This window comes from Oculina patagonica, chromosome 6, assembly GCF_052425735.1.
Source record: "Oculina patagonica isolate OP01 chromosome 6, crgOcupat, whole genome shotgun sequence".
NCBI classification, from domain to species: domain Eukaryota; kingdom Metazoa; phylum Cnidaria; class Anthozoa; order Scleractinia; family Oculinidae; genus Oculina; species Oculina patagonica.
In genome coordinates this window covers 9,869,893-9,887,672 of record NC_135763.1, presented here as the reverse complement: position 1 = coordinate 9,887,672, position 17,780 = coordinate 9,869,893, and the positions used below count along the sequence as shown (strand labels likewise).

Below are 17,780 nucleotides of genomic sequence, written 5' to 3'. Positions count from 1 at the left end.
GCACCTGACGAGTTTCTGGTTAAAAGTGAAGGGGGTCATTTGTTGATATTCATATTTGTAAATTTTTACTGTTGGGCACTGTAATGCAAATATCTGTCACAGTTAAACACCTGTTAAAAAGAAAGCTTCTCCGTGTTGCTAAATTTTTACAAAATCGACGGCGAGATTCTGGAAGCAGAAAATGTGCGCAAGTTTTCGTCGTTTTCGCGGATTAGGCTACATGTCTGTTTCATAAATACTATTTAAATTCTAGCGACAATGCAAGAAAATGATCTATTTGATAAGTTTTCAGAGTTTTCTTACGTGGTTCATATCCATGCAGTGATACCTGATACGTACATCGTGTTCTGCAAAACGATCATTCAGTGTGTTTCACAGATTGAAAACTTACCTCTGCAGCACCTGATGGGACGACAACGTAAAAAAAAACCCAAATGTTTCTCGTCCCTGCCTGCTTCATTTTTGGGGGCCGCCACTCTTTTTTTATTTTTTTAGTTTTTGGAAAAGTTAGAACGAACAAAAACCAACCATGTTTACTTTCACTTTGTACGGAGTAAGACTAGGTCCGTACTGGATAGGTCAATTACCTTGCAGGATTTAATTATAAAGTTCGCTTCTGGCCAGGAGAATTTGACGATGGAGGAAAAAAACATCGATATTCGAACAACACGGGTATGAAATGCAACAAAATAATCAATAATTAAAAAGAACAAAAAAATGCGCCCGCCCGCTCTCTTTTTTATAGAAATCCGGACGAAAAACATTTATTTATTATTACTTGTCATCGCACTTGTATTAGCATTTAATGGGCATATTCCAACTTTGTAGTCAACAATGACATGGATCTTATCGTTAATAACTTCGGCCGTCGAAATGGTAGAGTTATATGAGCTCATATGATAGATCATAGTTAGTAGAGGGATAACTAACTAACTATGGATAGATTCTATGATAGATGTTAGTGCATCGTTTGACCCTCGTTTCTTCTCGACTGTTTCGTAAAAATTTGGGCAACAAGCGAAAATTTTTTGGGCAAATGTCTCGCCGCCCCCCCTGGCAAGAAATTGCCCGTACGCCTATGGGCTATACCTAGAGTGGACCAATCGGTTCCTTTGTAGCCTGTTCCAGGTGTTCGGTTAGTTGGGGAGCAACGCCAAAAACGGCGAGCAAAAAAATTAGGGGAGGGAACTAGGCTAGTTCATTTGATGCACCATAATCCGAGTGATCTTGGATCACTGACCCTGAACCAGCCCCCAAAGAACGCACCCTTGAAGACCTTAATTTCATGACGTTGTTAACTTTATTATCCTAACAGCTCGTTTCCATCCCTTCCCTTTAAACTTGAGTTCTCAATATTGTTTATCTCGCGAATGATGTCACGCATTTAAAATTAATGACGTCAATTCATAATTACAAGTGACGTCATGCATTTACAACAGTATTAATTACATGCATTAATATGAAAAAAAGTGCATTAATAACGAAGTCGTTCTCTGGAAACAATGAAAAATCCATATATGTATATCGATATAGTTTGAATTAAAATTGTCAGTTCGGAAAACCAGCATAAAAAAACGATATTCTGTAAAATCGAACGATTTGGCAAGACAAATGGGCTCATCTTTGGTGTAAGAACCTGTGAAACGCACTAGTAAAGTAAAACAAAGAACCTCGCAACACTATTGAGCAATAAAACAATATCTCCAAAACAAAGACAACTTCACAGGTTTTATACCGAGGTAAACCCAAACAATGTAACTATATTGCAAAGATTAAAAAAAAAATAGTCCTACTTTTGATAATTTCTCTGCTAAACATTTGGGTGTTAAAATAACACGATATACAGTTCTATGTATGATCTAGGTTTGTTTTTTGGCGACGCTGTCATTTGGTGGTGTATTGTTGATGACCCCATTTGAGGGTTTCAGTCCAAAACTGCTTCCTTTCTTCGAGTCACTGAAGTGAAGCAGTATTTTAATCATGATGTAACCTGCAATGGGTGTAGATAAAATGGGTTAGTGAAATATGGCGGCCAATCGGAATAGGAGTGACAGCTATTTTGGACTGTTCACTCAGCGCAAATTTAAAGGCGTCATCACACTGGGAAACACTACTCGTGGGAAAGGCAAGCTGTAGTTTTACTAGCTGCTAACACTCTTCGCGCATTCCGACCCAAATAGCGTCTACGTTCGGTTTTCGTTTGACGTGATTCACGCTCTGTTTTGTATTTGATTGTTACCATGGAACGATCAGTACACTTCGTTTTGTGTTTGTTACGTTAGTGCTTCAAGCTTTTCTGTTTGGTTTCTACGTAAGTTATTCGTGCACCCTGTTTAGTGTTTTGTTACGGTACGTTAGTAATTTACGCGCGATATTTTGTTCGATCGTTTCGTTAGTGATTCGCTGTTGTCTGATTGTGACGTAAGCATTCCGCACGGTTCTCTATTTTATTGCTACGTTAGCAATTCGCATTTTGTGTTTGTTACGTCAGTGTGTAATTTACGTTAGTGATCCGCGCTCTTCAAAGCAGTCAAACGCAAAATTGACGTCACCTCCGGTTTTCGGCGCCTCGAACTTTTTTAAGAATCTGCCTCGAAAGTGTGCAAACTTTTGTAGGAAATTGTTATAGAAATGGTACGGTGAAAAAAATTTCAAGCTGGGAAACACAGTGGAGATCAATTATCAAACTTTTAAAGCATAAGCATATTTTTTTTGCTCTATTGTTACGTTTGTGATCCGCGCTTTGTTCTGTATTTCATTATAATGTTACGCAAGAGAACATCCCCAGTAGTGATTGTTACGTTGGTGATCGGCACTCTGTTTTGTGTTGGATTGTTACGTTGGTGATCCGCGCTCTGTTCTGTATTTGATTGTTTACACGTTCGTGATCCGCGCGTCCTGTTTGTGTTTGATTGTCGTTAGTGATTCGCGCTCTCTTAGTTTGTCTCTGTGTTTGTTTGTGTACTGAACGTGAACCCTTCATCTGAAGTAATTTATTTACCGTATTTTCTCGATTAAACGCCGGGCCCCGAATAAACGCCGGGTCTCCAAGGTAGAGTGATAAGTACGCCTTTCAGGCATTTATTTGAGGTGTAATATGCTTTAGGGTTGATGGCAAAATACATCCATGCCACAAATAACGATTAAAAACCCTTGTTTAATAAACATTTTGCTCAAATAAACTGCACCATTCAAATAAACGCCGGATCCACGGAGCCAAATTTAAAATAAACGCCGGGGGCGTTTAATTGAGAAAATACGGTACTCCCAGGAGGAAGGTCTGACACTGATTAAATAAACATAAACTATGCAACTTACCTACTAGGGCAATTGAAGCGGCGATTAGAAGAGATGCAATGGAGCCAGAAAGTATGACAGACATGAAATACCAAACAAGTGGTAAGCATAAAATAATATTCCAGAACATAACAACGATTAGATTCCTGAATTTCCTGGGAAATTCAAATCTGTCTGCTGGAAATCTACCATGTTCAAAAAAGTAGCTCATTCCTTTGTCCTGAAAGAAAAAAATGGTGAAGAAAATGGTCAGAACAGCAATACCAATGTGTTTCCGCGAAAGTACATAGGAGGATTAGAGACTGGATTTATAGAATCAGGTCGTAGACGGCGCCTAAACCAATCAGAACTCAAGAAGCAACATGTAACCAGCGAAAAGCGCGGGAAAATATGTAAGTGGCAGCAAGCGCGGGAGAAAATCGCGCTGGAAAAGTGGAATGCGCGTCAAGCGCGGGAAAATAACTGGCGGAAAGCGCGGTAAAATATGTAACCGGTGGTAAGCGCGGGAAAATACGTAACCCGCGGAAAGCGCGGGAAAATATGTAACCGGTGGTAAGCGCGGGGAAATACGTAACCCGCGGAAAGCGCGGGGAAAATATGTAACCGGTGGTAAGCGCGGTAAAAAAATGTCTGGCAGAAAGCGCGTAAAAATATTACACAGGAGGAAACTGCAGGAAAATATTTGTCCTTGGTATGGTGGAGGAAGAATTTATTCACCTTTTCCTGGAATGCCTCCCTGCACCATTTGGATGTATCCTCGATACTGTCGCATGGAATATCTTGAAGTGGAATTCGCCTGAATGAAGCAAGAGATGACACAGGTAAAACTTTAATATGCCAGCAAGGAAAACGTTTACAGTGCATGCAACACTTCGGGTGTTGAATGTCTTGTATAAATTTTTGAAAAGCTTACAAATCTTGTGTACATTTTAAGTTTGAGTTTTACAAGCTTTCCTAGAATCCCGCGTGATTTTATCAGCAGCAAACAAGTGGAAAACTCGGTTTAGAATGGTTTTCATGCTTGGATTAGCCTCTTTACTCTTTTTTTATGCCCATGTCAGATGGTACTAGATTTTGGAATTTAAAAGTGCTTCCTTTCAGTAGTGTAGCAGCACTCTTTAGCTTATAATTCTACAACTCCTCTAGTGTAGTAGTTGCTATTGTTTTGGGGCTAGGGGCATTGTTCCTGTTACTTGGTCTAGTGTTCTCTCGAAGGGCAGCGAGCCATTTATGCGAGACCTTGCAGGAGGTGCTACCTGACCCCTTTCTTTAGGAAATTTTTATAGAAGTACAGTTAAACCTGCCGTAAAGCGGACACCCTTAGGACCAGACAAAGTGTCCACTTAGGAGGGGTGTCTGCTTATGGGAAGTTAAAAAATGTGTGTAGTGTCTGTTCATGATTGCTCGATTGTACCTGAAGGGTTGATAATGCACCTGGTTGGGAGAGGGGAGAGAGGCCTGGCATAGGCACGGCATTAAAATTAGCTGAGATTTTCTGTTCGAATGCCCAACCCTAGAGCATTTGTGGATGATCACAGAATTCAATAAACTCAGAAACCCATTATGGGTTTCTGATAAACTTCAATAAAATGTTGTTAGAAAGTCCACCAAAACGGTCAAATGTTCCCACCACGGGCAGATAATTGCTGTCACCCCCCCTCATATGCCAAGCCTCCCCCCTCCAACCCCCTCTGGCTAAACAGTGATATGTGCATAATTATTATTCTTCAATTAAAACATTTCTGAGTATGCCAAAAAATTTCATGTGATTAAAATGTGGGTTATGTTAAGGGATTCTAAGTTTCCTAGAACACAGAAACTGTTATGCTATCTGCACAGAGCTGGCTACACTGGGCAACACTATTCGACAAAGTCTGAGGAAACTGGGCAAAGGTCAGACTGCACATAACGAAGAAAATGGGCCAAGCATGAGTTTCATTATAAAAATGGTCTTATCACTGCAAATTATTAATCATACTATTACCTTAACCAAAGATGAACCTCATTGCCCTGCCCCGTGAGCATCCGAGTGAGGTTTGGTTCCTTGTTTTTTGGAAAAGCAACTTCCAAGTCATATACAGCAGGTACTAAAATCAAAGATTAACCAAGAGACTGTTATTATTATATTGTTAAATGGCTAGCTATGCAATATGGGCAAGACAAACCAAATCCTACACTGTGATTGGCTATCCAAGCAGGCAACCTAGGCTACCTTGCCAATTCAGGATTACCCCCAAAATATTGTTCTTTACGCCATATAATAGATCCTTTATTGACCTTGTGATTATGGACCTTGACTTTGTCTTGATTCATATACATGCAAAAAGGAACTTGGCCGAACTTGGCCAGTATCCAGCCATAATTTTTTACCCTCATGTTTGGTTAAAAATTCATATATAATACAAATTTGATCCAATGAACAAAAAATGTAACAAGAGTATGACAAAACTCACATTTAAGCAAAATGGCAACTATAGCAGGGTTGTTAATTTTTTCATAAAGTTAAATTCCAAGAAAGATGTAATTCATAAAAAGTCTAAACTAACTATACTCACTGTGAGATTATAGAATATTTGAAAACTACAGGAGTGGAACATGTTGATTTCCTGTTATCAATAAAACTGAATACACTGGAAATTCAAGTTTACCTTTGTCTTTAAAATATTGAACAGTCATGGAGAAACCCCTTGATCTTGGCAGTAGATGGTGTTTTAACTCAGGCAAGCCATTTGCTCTAGCATATTCTACACTGGCCTGTACTTTAGCTTCTGTTAGCCTTGTTCCTTCTGCAAAGATTGCCATCTAGAATGAAAAAATATACATATTCTTCTTAGTTTGACAGGAGCAGTAGGCAACAGTCTGGAAGGTATGTTAAAGGAATTATGTTGATATTTAACCTTAAAAATACATTTGTCAATTGACTACCGGTAAGAATTTTCTTTTTCTATTATCATACATTGTCATCATGTAAAAAGCTTTCTCGTGGGTACTGTTTGAGTTGATCAAACAAAAATGGTGGAATTGAGTTTTCCAAGGTGGTTCAAGGGAAATAAAATCTTGTGCTGCTATTATGGGTGACTGAAAGTTGAACAGTCAACACCAAGTGAGGCAAAATCGAGGAGGAAAGTGATCAAATCCTCCCCAATGAAAATCATAAAATGTACCGTTATTTATGAATAAGAGCTAATATTTAAAATAGTACAATACATGTTGCTTAATTTGAAAAATGGATAAAAAAAATTCTGAGGCTGTGGGCCAAGTTCAAGTTTTTGAATTGTGTGAGAGTTGCTTGCCTTGGTGAGTGGGTGAGAGTGCTAATGTCAATTGCCGAGTACCTCACCACTTCCCCCTCCCAATGCCCTCTGGAAATTAAACAGGAAGAAAGCTTTGAATGATTAGGGATGGACCATTGGTTTTTCAGGGCAAGCTTTATTTTTTTCACCTTCAGGTTGTGCACAAATTTTTTTAAGATTTTGCGTATCTTTTTTCCTTATGGCTCCCCTTGCATTATTTTTTTTCAGCTGTTTTCTCTGTGCAGGAAGTTTTTTTTGGTAATTGCCAACACCCCCCTCCCCCCTCCAAAAAAAAACAAAGGTCCATCCCTTAAATAAAGAAACTTGTCAGGTTAAAAGAAACATCGAAGTTAACCAACCCAGAATGGAAATGGGAAATCTTTCAGTGTACTCAAACTCCTCTCCAGGACTTTTTGATCCTTCTGCCAGTTTCGACGTAAAAAGGCATATTCTGTACACCACCAGGAGAAGCCAATTATGGGCAAAAACTTCAAGTAACCCTTCATGTAACATTTAGTGGTCTGGAACAACAGAGAAGATGAATAAGTTACTTATTAAACAGAGCACAAGCAAAATAGAAATATTATTGACATGAAAGGTCAGTAACAGAATTGTCAAATGACCTATAAGGATGTTCCTTCAGGATACAGAAATTATGCATAGACTTTAATTTGACAAGAAGATATCAGCCAAATACACATGTTCATGCCAAATGTACAAGTTGATTTAAGGGTTCTTAGATGTAATCTTTTCAGAGTGCACCAAAAATTCAAGGGCTTTAGGGACAACCTTCCAAGTTTATTTTTTTCCTTAGTGGCCATTTGGCCACCGACTCCTCAAGTTTGGTCGCCAGTGAAAAATTTTAGTCGTCAAACTAAGCTCCCGCTTTCAATCCTTCTTCTCAATTTTAGTCGCCAAGGAGGCGACTTTGGTTCCAATTAAGTCACCAGCTCCAAAATTTTAGTCGCCATGGCGACTAAAATGGTCTTAACTTGGAGGGTTGAGGGACCAGTTTTTCTAGACACATTACTGAAATATCTCTGCTATTATGCACTATACATAAAAATCAATTTAATTCCATAAATATGCAAATGCCAGTGTTTCTGTTATTATATGTTTTTTTAACTACAGTAGAACCCCGCTAACTCAAACTAACTTTAATTTCCCTTGGACCCACTTTCAGTCATTTTTACTTGGCTAACTCGAAAACCCCGCATTCGAACTGTTTCTCATTTCCCTTCAGAGTTCGAGTTACCGGGATTCTACTGTATTTCCATTTAAATCAATAAGAACACAAATTACAGGTGTAAATGTTGATGCACCAAATCCACTTTTCATGGACTTTCAAGACGGTCGCCTTAAATTTTGTTTTTCAAATTCAAGGTGTTCAAGGCACACACATGAACCTGATAATAAAATGATAATATTTACCGCCAATACTCCTGCCCTCTCAGCAAGTACCCATCCAATCAACCAATCAACATCACTGCGGTGATTTGACAGACAGATAGCACTCTCCTTTCCTAATTTATCAAAGTCTTCCTTTTTTCCATAGAGCTTGAGATCCATACCTGACCACCACTCAGCAAGGAAAGTTAACTCTGAAACAAAACAAAGAATGAGTCAATTTTTCTTTGCCTGTAAACAGATGTCAGTTTTTGCACACACTGCTCAAGAGATAGCTGAGATATCTGAGACTGAACCCACACAATTTTATACTGATGATATAAAATGTTATGGTTTAAATTTATCTTGGGTTTATCTTGACTAATATATTGTAAAATTTAAAAAAATAAGCCCCTTCCCCTGAAAATACCCCCCACCCCCACTTCCCACCCCCACCTCCCCACCCCCCAAAAAATCTCAGATGCAAAACTCCTTCCAAAAATAAGCCCTCTCGAAAAACAACCCTATGGGTTTATATCAAGTTATCGCTCTTCAAGAAAGATACAGTATTACTTTTTCAAATTGTAAGCCCCTATAGTAGAGCTTGTTTTGTACTTTACTTTGTTGGAGAATGCTCAGAGAGCGCCTGTAGGACTTGTTTTGGGTTTCGTATCATTATGTTGTTGTTTTGTTATCATTATGCCGTATTCTCAAAATTTTCAAAGTATCCCGTCCAAATAGAAACCAAATAGTTTTTGAAATGCAAATTTCCATCTGAAAAACAAAAAAAAATACCTCCCACTCCCACGCCCCATTATAAGCCCTCTCGAAAATAAGCCCGCCTGATAGGGATATTGAGGCAATATAAACCCAGGGCTAATTTTTAGAATTTCATGGTATTTGTGTTGTGTCTCTGGTTGCCTGTTGCATGGTTTCAAACTGTTGCAAGCAAGTGACAGCCTATAGCTAGCTATGTTGTCGGTATACTATTTTCAGGTTGGATCTCAGACATCCCTTGATGACTGAGGAAAGAATAATAACTATTGATAGCATGGAGAGGAACATCTGTTTACTGAGAAATTAAAATTCTGTCTGGGTGGAAGTATAAAAGAACAAGAAAAACTGTGGAAACAACACAGACATTCTACTATTTATAAAACAAGAATATGTTTGAATGTAGTAAGAGGAAAAGTGGTAGAACGGTAAACATTTGTTGGATGTCCTAAATGTGATGTTAGTAGTTAATATAGTACATACTTTTATATCTAAAAATAAAATGTTTTTATTGAATATTATACATTAAAATGACATTCATCTGGTGAACAAGACTGCATGAGTGAGATAATAAAACTATTGTGCTACAAAGGTATTGAAAAGGGGGTAAGGGGAACAAACCGTTGAGCTGGTAAGCAAGCCTTTTTAATCACAAAAAATTAGTGTGTTGCATGAAAATATGAAGATTTTTTTCTGTAAGTTTTTTTCCATTGGTACTCAAGTCAGGAAACAGGATAATTACTTAATTTCCCCATACTACAATATTCACTGCATTTTTGCATGCCAACCTAATATAAAAGTAGTTGGGGATATTACCGGTATTACCCTTTTTTGACTAAAAAAAATTGATTTCCTAAATTTACTAATTCTTGAAATATCAAATTTTTTCTATAACTTTACAAATCTAAAAAATTATAACATTTCAAATGAATGGTATCAATTACCATGAACAAACAAAGTGGGATTATTAAACCAAAAGAAAAAACAGCTACACCCACATTACAGACAATATGGCTGGAAATTATGCAAATAAAACAAGGAAACTATGAAACTACGCCAGAAAGGCCATCTCACTTCAAACAGCGAGAGACTGTACCATGCTCACATTCTAAATATTGGCAAACTCTTCCATGGTCAAAACAAGTTTCAAATAAATGTCTGAGGTAGGTCTTTATTCCATGTTAAATATTTTATACAAATTTCTGGCAGTGTTTAAAATGAGATCTAGATTAAAAATAAGGTGTCAGTTTTAATCAATTTTATCAGAATGGTATTTGTCACAGAGCAGCACTAATTAAAAATAACTGTGGATAAACTATCTGAACAAAATGTTTAAAGTCCTTTCATAAAAAGCAGTTTTGGATCTTATTGGGGGAGCAAAATCAGAAGAACCCTCTATGCAACGACAGTAAGAACCAAACGGACAACAAACTAAACTCACATATGTGGCAGATGCAATATTGTTAGAATCCAGGAATTCCCTAAGGGCATAAATCTAGTCAATATTAATGGGACAAACCATAAATATAATCCCATACCACTAAAAAGCCTAGTAACCAAGACTTTAATGATTGAAGAAAAAAATTAAGATAAATAGAGTATAATTTGAAATAATATCTAGCTGTAAAACACCTGGATTGAGAAAATTTTGTGATTATGTAATACTAAGTGGCGTTGTCTGCTAGAATGTCAGTGGAGTGTGATATGCCGTAAATAATCAACAGAAAAGTATGTTGGCTGACTCTGCTGCTGGTTTTTTGACAGGTAGCTAAATACTTTACATTTACACTTTGCAGATAAATGTCTGCTTTGGCATATTTATCTGTTTTCATTAGACAGTTAAGTTTTCAAACAAAAAGATAACCAGATGAACAACAAACTAAACTCACATGTGATAGCAGATGTAATATTGTTAAAAGACAGGAATTCGCTAAGGGCAGCATAATCTACAGTACTACTGGGAATAAACCAAAAAAATAATCACATATCACTAAAAAACCTAGTAACCAAGACATTAAATGATTGAAGTAAAAATTAAGATAAACACGGCATAAATTTGGAAAAAATATCTAGCTGTAAAACACCTGGATTGAGCACATCTTGTGATCATTATAAAATATTAAGTGACGTTGTCTGCTGTGATGTCAGTGGAGTGTCAAATGATATGCGGTAAACAATCAACAGAAAAGTATGTTGGCTGACACGATTGCTGGTTTTTTGACATGTAGCTATCATACTTTACATTTACACTTTGCAGATGAATGTCTACTTTAACATATTTATCTCTTTTCATTAGACAGTTAAATTTTCAAACAAAGTTTATCATTTGATACTATAATGCACTATTTATCACCTTAGATACAGTGAGAGCAAGCAACCTCAGACTCTGAGAATCAGGCTTGGATTTTAGAAGGCACTTAGAAAACAGGTAATATGGAAAATGACTTACTTTGGTTGAAATAGGTTGCTTATTACTGATATAAATATCTGATTATGCAAGATAAAAAAGAGATCTTTCTTTTTACCGAATGGTAATGAGGTTATGTTATTGGCCTCATTTGCTCACTCGAACACTCACTCACTCGATTCTGATATCAAACCGCAATTAATTTAGCATTAAACGAGAAACATGCTGACAGAAAGGTCCTTTAAACGCATTCAGCACATGTCAATCAGAAACAAATTATTCTTCAACCTCGTTCCAGGGTCTCTCTCTTTCGGGGAACTAAATTGAATTTCACAAAACAAATCGAAAGAGGATCACTTACACTTATCCTCTGGTGATAAAAGAGAATAGAATTCGCTCAACGAAGCCTCAGAGCATAGGCTATCAATTACCCATTCACGTAAGAAAACATTCAAAGACGCGTTTTAGTAAACACAACATTCATGCACGTTTTTGTTTCGCGTCACATCATCTTCGTGTCACGTCATCCGTTCTTCATCTTTTTGAGTCGTGCAGAAACGCGCATCTTTCCCTCAAATTTTATTCGCTGCTTAAAATAACGCTATACGTGCTGGCAGAAAAGTAAACATATTCACAAAACAAATTTACTTAATGCTAAAAAGGATCAAAGGTTACACTTAAATATTTTTGTGATAAAATAGAATTCGCGCTACGAAGCCTGAGAGCACGAACCATCAATGACGCAATTCCCATGGAAAAATAAAACATTCACATGGAAATAAAGTGAGATTGTGTTACATTATTGAACGCTTATTTGAAGAAAAAACTATCAATGACCCATTCACGCAAGAAAACATTCGAAGGCAAATTAAGTGAGATTGTGACATTACTGATAGCACCAATGAACTACATATAGTTACCGGTACGCTTAAACTGTTAAAATTATTACGCTCGCCTTGTGACGTGTTTTAGTCAACACAACATCCACGGCACGTTTTTGTTTCGCGTCACGTCACCTCGTGTCACATCATCCGTTTTTCAGCTTTTTGAGTCAAGCAGATACACGAAGTGCTCGGGCGTATCTTTTCTCTCCAATTTTTTCCGCTGCTGAAAAATAACGCTATATGTGCTGACAGAAAAGTAAACATATTCACAAAACAAATTACTTATAAATGCCTAACCGGTAAATATTTTGGTTGTAAAAACTGAATAGCGCTACGACCCCTGAGAGCACGAGCCATCAATGACGCAACTCACATGGAAAAATAAAGCAAAGTGAGATTGCTTTACTTTATTGGACACTTATTTAGAAAAAATGCGGAGGTCGGCACTTTATCCATCGAATTACCATGAGGTTGCTCGAAGAGCCTTTGATTAGAGAACTGTGCTCTGTGGTCAAGTTACTTAGAAAACCAGTTCTTCTGTAATGCAAAAATGACGAGCAGTTAAGAAAGAAGATGAACCATGGATGATCTTACTTTTTTTTCTTAATGTTCATATTAGAATCAGGGCGCTTATTACCAAAAACGCCCATAACAGGGGGCTTTAATTATAAGAGGGAGACTTACTTGAAGGAGAGCTTTGTTTGAATCATAATTAGGCCATCCCAATAAAATGTTCCGTTTCACAAGTCTCTTGTGATGGTGGGTCGGTCGGTCGGGCAAAAAAAAAAAAAGAATGGACACTTGAAGGTTTCGCGTTCCTGAGAAGGCCGGGGTGCTATGTAAGAAAGCCTAATTTCAAAGTCAACTCGAAAACGTGGTCTTTTCGTTCGTTATTCCTCGTCAAATGTCTAAATAGTCGTTAATAACGTAGTATCGATGTTTATTAAAGACAAAGATATCACATCATACCACTTGTTGTTAATAAAAGAAGATCATGTGCATGTAAATTGAAGTACTTGCTTCTTTGACTAGTGTATCTGGAATTTTTTTTTTTTTTTTTACTTTTCGAAAAAATGGGTCGGTCGGGCGATGGGAAACGAAACATTTTATTGGGATGGCCTTATGGTATAATAAAATTGAAGATTGACAGAAAAACTTTTCACAATTTTTACTTGTTGTAAGTTTGCATACGTGCCTTAGTAGTGGCTCATCAAGCCGGAGCTTATCCTGGTTTCCATAGTATCAAGCAACTAGGAGTATTTCTACTCCCCCCTGGATGGGATACTAGTCCATCGCAGGGTTACCCCCCAGCATTAAATTCGCTGGTGCCCATTTATACACCTGCATGAAGAGTGGCACTATGAAAGTAAAGTGCCCTGCCCAAGAACACATCGTAGTGCCCCAACCAGGGCTCAAACACGGACCACTCGATCCGGAGTCCAGTGCTCCAACCATTAGGCCACTGTGCTTTCCTTGTAGGCTTGATTTATAAAATTTATGGTATAACATAGTTTTATACTTACGGCACCAGTGCAGGTACACCACATTCAAATTGAGCCATCTGAACAAGTCTTTGTTTATAATCCACAGCGGTAACAAGAGAAGCTGAATACAATTGATGATAAGGCCACTGGCTAAGAAAACTATAACCATCCATAACCACACCACAGGAAATTTCTTCACACTCTGTGGTAAGACCATGATTCCAAAAGTCTTTAATGTATTTCCTTTAACAGCTCTCCCCTAAGAAAATATCATAAAAAAAAGTTTACAAAAAATATTGTTATTCCCTTGGAGTTAAAAAGGTTACCGGGTATACTTTATTAATAATCAGGGTTGTAAAATAGAGCCAGCAGCCAGCGAACATTGCCAGTTACTCAGCAAAGTTAAGCCCGCAGTCTGCTACAGTTGTCAGCTCAAGACCAACAGCGGAAGAGACAATGTTGATGGGCTGATGGGCCCCAAATAACAGGCAATGCATTTTCCAGCATGCCACTATCAGAAGTTTCCCCAGGGGAGACCTCCCTAGAAGTGAAGGACAATAGCCTGTTGAATGGGTCTTCTGGACTTTTAAAAAATGTCCGGCCACAAAATTAAAAAGTAACGCAACAAAACCCTGAACAATCCAAAGTTCTTCGTGAGCATTTCTTTGCTAATAATGAGCAAAGAAATGAAGCACCCAACAGAATAATGGAACATTTTCCAAAAGCTCCTTAAAAAGTTTGGGTGAGCAGGAATGACACATAACTACTAAAATATCAATAGTTCTTGGGGCTTAACACCAGTTTCTGTAGTATAAAGTGGCTAGGAGTATTGCTACTCCTCCCTGGATGGGATACTAGTCCATCGAAGGTTACTCCTCATCACCCTACCAGGTTGCCCCAACAATTCACCGGTAGCCATTTATACAACTGGGTGGAGAGGGGCACTATGAGCGTAAACAGTCTTTCTTGCGGTGTTGTGGTGTTAAAGGTCCCCCCCCCGGGGGGGGGGTTCTCCCATAAATTTCGGATAGGGGTCTGCCGCCAAGGTTCTTAAACCCTGACCCTATTTAAGGATAAAGAATGCGTAAATTGATACCCTATTTAAGGCTTAAAACCGAAAAATGACACCCTATTCAAGGGGAGGAGAAGCATTCCGTGACGACCCAAATAACGGCTATTAACCGCGCACGGTAAGACACAAATCTTTATAAAATCGCTTTACTAATACCTAAACAGAAAATTCAGTTTTAAGATACTTTTTTTCGTTCAGCTGGGCGTTTATTTTAGCTAATAAAATTTAGGTACCCTATCTAAGGATCACACAGGGAACACATTGTCAAAAGGAGCAAAAATGATACCCTATTTAAGGACTGAGAACCTCAAAAACCATACCCTATCGGGCGGCACATACCTATATAGGCCACATATGGAAGTACCCCCCTGCCCGGGAGGTCCCCCAAGTCCCCCTCTAAAAGTTTTTAATTTGCTTCTAAGTTAGGACAAATACTAATATTGTGATACAGTTCTTAAACTATTGGTCGATAGGGTAGGGATTTTCATTGTCTAGTCTGGTATAGGGTTGCAAAATCAGCTGAACATGGTCTGGTATAGGGTAAGGGTTTCAAGAGTCCCAGCGGCACCCCCCCCGGGGGGGGGTACTTGGGTAAATTTTTGTTGGGTATGTGCCGCTGGCCTCTCAGAACCCCTACCCCATTATAGTCTTATTCTATGGCCAATTATAGACCCCATCTTAGTCATTTTTGGGTAAATATAATTTTTACGACCCCAACTTAGTCACTTTCTGGGAGCTGTTTGTCAAATATTGAACAACAGCAATAAATAGGGTAACATTTTTTTCGGCGAATATTTCCGTTCATAAATCACAACTTGCCAGATTTTCGTACTCTCAAAATCCCGGAAAAGTGTGACCCCATTCTAGTCACCCTATAAAAAATGCTTGAAATGGCGACCCCATTATAGTCAGTCCAGTCGTGAAAATGCGACCCCATCCAGCGGCACATCCCCATTAGCCCATTTATAGGAAGTGCCCCCCCCCGGGGGCACACCCCCACCAAAAAATATACAGAGTACCCACCCCCCAGGGGGACAAGCATGGAAACTGGATTTGGTTCATCTTGCCCGCTTAGTCGCTTGTGGAGCTAGCCGTATAATAAGTAACACAACCTTTCGCGGCTCCCCTAGACTCTTATTTTCCTTCTCGATGTTGTTTTACAATCTTTTTGTGGTTGTTCTTTAATATCAATGCACCGTTACAAGGACTTACAAACGTCGCTAAATGTGTCAATAATGACTGCAACCGGTTGCGAGTATTGAGAAAATTTCATTAATATAACCAAACCAAGTATTCTTATGTAAACATACAGAAAAACGAGGTGAACAAAAAAGGAAGAAATATACGGTAAGCGTCCAGATCAGAAATTGCACGTGCCGCCCGCAAGTGAAACGAAGCGGAACCAAGGTGCCACAAAGTGAAAACTCAACAATGATCACAAAACGCGATTAAAAAAACGGAGACAAGTTACAAATTTAAAGGAACTCTTACCTTAGCTTATAGAATGCCTTAGTTTTCAGAATCACAGCACCAAAATGTTCTCAAGCCTTCTCCGAATCAAAAGATCGGCGGGGCGCCATTTTGCTACTTGTCTTATATGAAGGGTCCTTGAGTCCGCTGACTCTAACCTTGGATAACCTTGCCCCCGGAAACGAGGCAGAACGCGAGGAAAAAATCGTTGAATCACGTGAATGTTCCAGTTTTTTAAATCACTGCTATATTTATGTTGTTCTTTTCGATTTTTGGGGTAAGAAGCATGTTAGTAAAAAGAAATTGGTTTATTTGCGTTTGATTATTATTTTGATGCGGTTTTGGAGGTTTTAAAAGCGCAGGACATAGACGACCGTACGGTGTTTCTTTTAAATGCGTAGAAGCCCATTTTGCAATCACAGATAGTGCTTCAAATGTCCTCTGTTTGACAAGGCAAATTTCCATCAAAGTTGCGAATAAAGGGGCTATTCTCTCGTTAAAGATACGTGCTTGTGGCTATATCTGTGACTGGACTTGACTGGATTATAAAGCGAACCCCCTTTGTTCCGTTGAAAAGCCCTTTTGTCAATTTCTGGACTTTGTGCTGTTCTAAGTTCACGTTTCGTTCCCGTGATCGACAGTAGAAGCAAAATACAAAACAATTTTTGTCTATTCTATTAATAGCGTTTGACGTTCTCCAAGTATCGACTGAACTTTGTGGTTTTAGAGGAAACTGCGAAGAATATTTCTCGTCGGTTGCCCAGTGGGTCAAATGTAACGAATTCACCAAAATATCAGCGGAATGTAAGTACCGTATTTTAATTTAGTGAACTACAGTTGAAGAGTTACGAAAATAAGATTCAAGAGCGCGAGACCCTTTGAGCTTTATGTTATAATCCCGGGGGGGGGGTACTCCCATAAATTTCGGATAGGGGTGTGCCGCCAAGGTTCTTAAACCCTGACCCTATTTAAGGATAAAGAAAGCGAAAATTGATACCCTTTTTAAGGCCCAAAACCGAAAAATGACACCCTATTTAAGGGGAGGAGAAACGTTCCGTGACCACCCAAATAACGGCAAACCGCGCACGGCAAGACACAAATCTTTATAAAATCGCTTTTCTAATACCTGAACTGAAAATTCAGTTTTCAGATATCTTTTTCTCGTTTAGCTGGGCGTTTATTTTAGCTAATAGAATTTAGGTACCCTATCTAAGGATCACAGCGGGAACCCATTGCCAAAAGTAGCAAAAATGATACCCTATTTAAGGACCGAGAACCTCAAAAACCATACCCTATCGGGCGGCACATACCTATATAGGCCACATATGGGAGTACCCCCCCCCCTCCCCCCGGGGTTATAATATTTATTTTGTATTCCTTGTCTTATTTTTCTTGCGACACTGAGAAAACTTTACGTGCAGAATTACACATAGCAGGATGTTTGACTCTCTGCAAGCTGGATTGAGCTTTCCTTAAGGTGGCCCGCGGGTATTTATGAGAGTGACAGTTCCCTTTTTTAAGCGCGTTTTAAGACGGGAAAACGTGAAGCGATTGCTTAGATTTTTGAGAATCTGAAAGAATAAAGCTTAAGTTATATAAAGTGATAAAATTTATGGCGATCAAACGTGATTTGTTTAAGTTATGGGCGATTTTCGGAAGCCTTCGTTTTTAATAAAATGCGATTATTTTTAAAATGCCACGGTGAATTTTTTT

The 17,780-nt window shown here is 38.5% G+C and overlaps 2 protein-coding genes across 6 annotated transcripts in view; one reads left to right on the top strand and one right to left on the bottom strand.

The window, feature by feature from the left end:
- Positions 1-1,281: 1,281 nt before the first annotated feature.
- LOC144656992 (uncharacterized) lies at positions 1,282-16,562 on the bottom strand. Of its 3 annotated transcripts, none has more exons than XM_078517262.1 (9): positions 16,089-16,555; positions 13,565-13,784; positions 8,022-8,191; positions 6,950-7,111; positions 5,946-6,099; positions 5,282-5,384; positions 4,015-4,093; positions 3,319-3,517; positions 1,282-1,990 (listed from the first exon to the last, which is right to left on the bottom strand). In XM_078517262.1, the coding sequence occupies exons 2-9, from the start codon at positions 13,740-13,742 to the stop codon at positions 1,860-1,862; spliced, it is 1,176 nt and encodes a 391-aa protein (XP_078373388.1). In that variant the 5' UTR covers positions 13,743-13,784; positions 16,089-16,555; the 3' UTR covers positions 1,282-1,859. The 3 variants fall into 3 exon arrangements, with proteins under 3 accessions (XP_078373388.1, XP_078373391.1, XP_078373390.1); XM_078517264.1 differs by lacking the exon at positions 1,282-1,990 and adding an exon at positions 2,533-2,983 and having other exon boundaries at positions 3,261-3,517; positions 16,089-16,562; XM_078517265.1 differs by lacking the exons at positions 13,565-13,784; positions 16,089-16,555 and adding an exon at positions 10,640-10,704.
- Positions 3,956-17,780, top strand: part of LOC144656990 (uncharacterized) — a 38,871-nt gene continuing 25,046 nt past the window's right edge. The window contains exons 1-5 of one of the 3 annotated variants that reach the window (XM_078517257.1): positions 3,956-4,118; positions 5,293-5,381; positions 6,132-6,163; positions 11,109-11,178; positions 13,632-13,732. The gene's annotated coding sequence lies outside the window, so the exon portion shown is untranslated. Of the gene's footprint in view, positions 4,119-5,292; positions 5,382-6,131; positions 6,164-10,727; positions 11,179-13,631; positions 13,733-16,751; positions 16,872-17,780 lie in introns of those variants that run through there. The other 2 variants (XM_078517259.1, XM_078517258.1) reach the window with 2 other exon arrangements.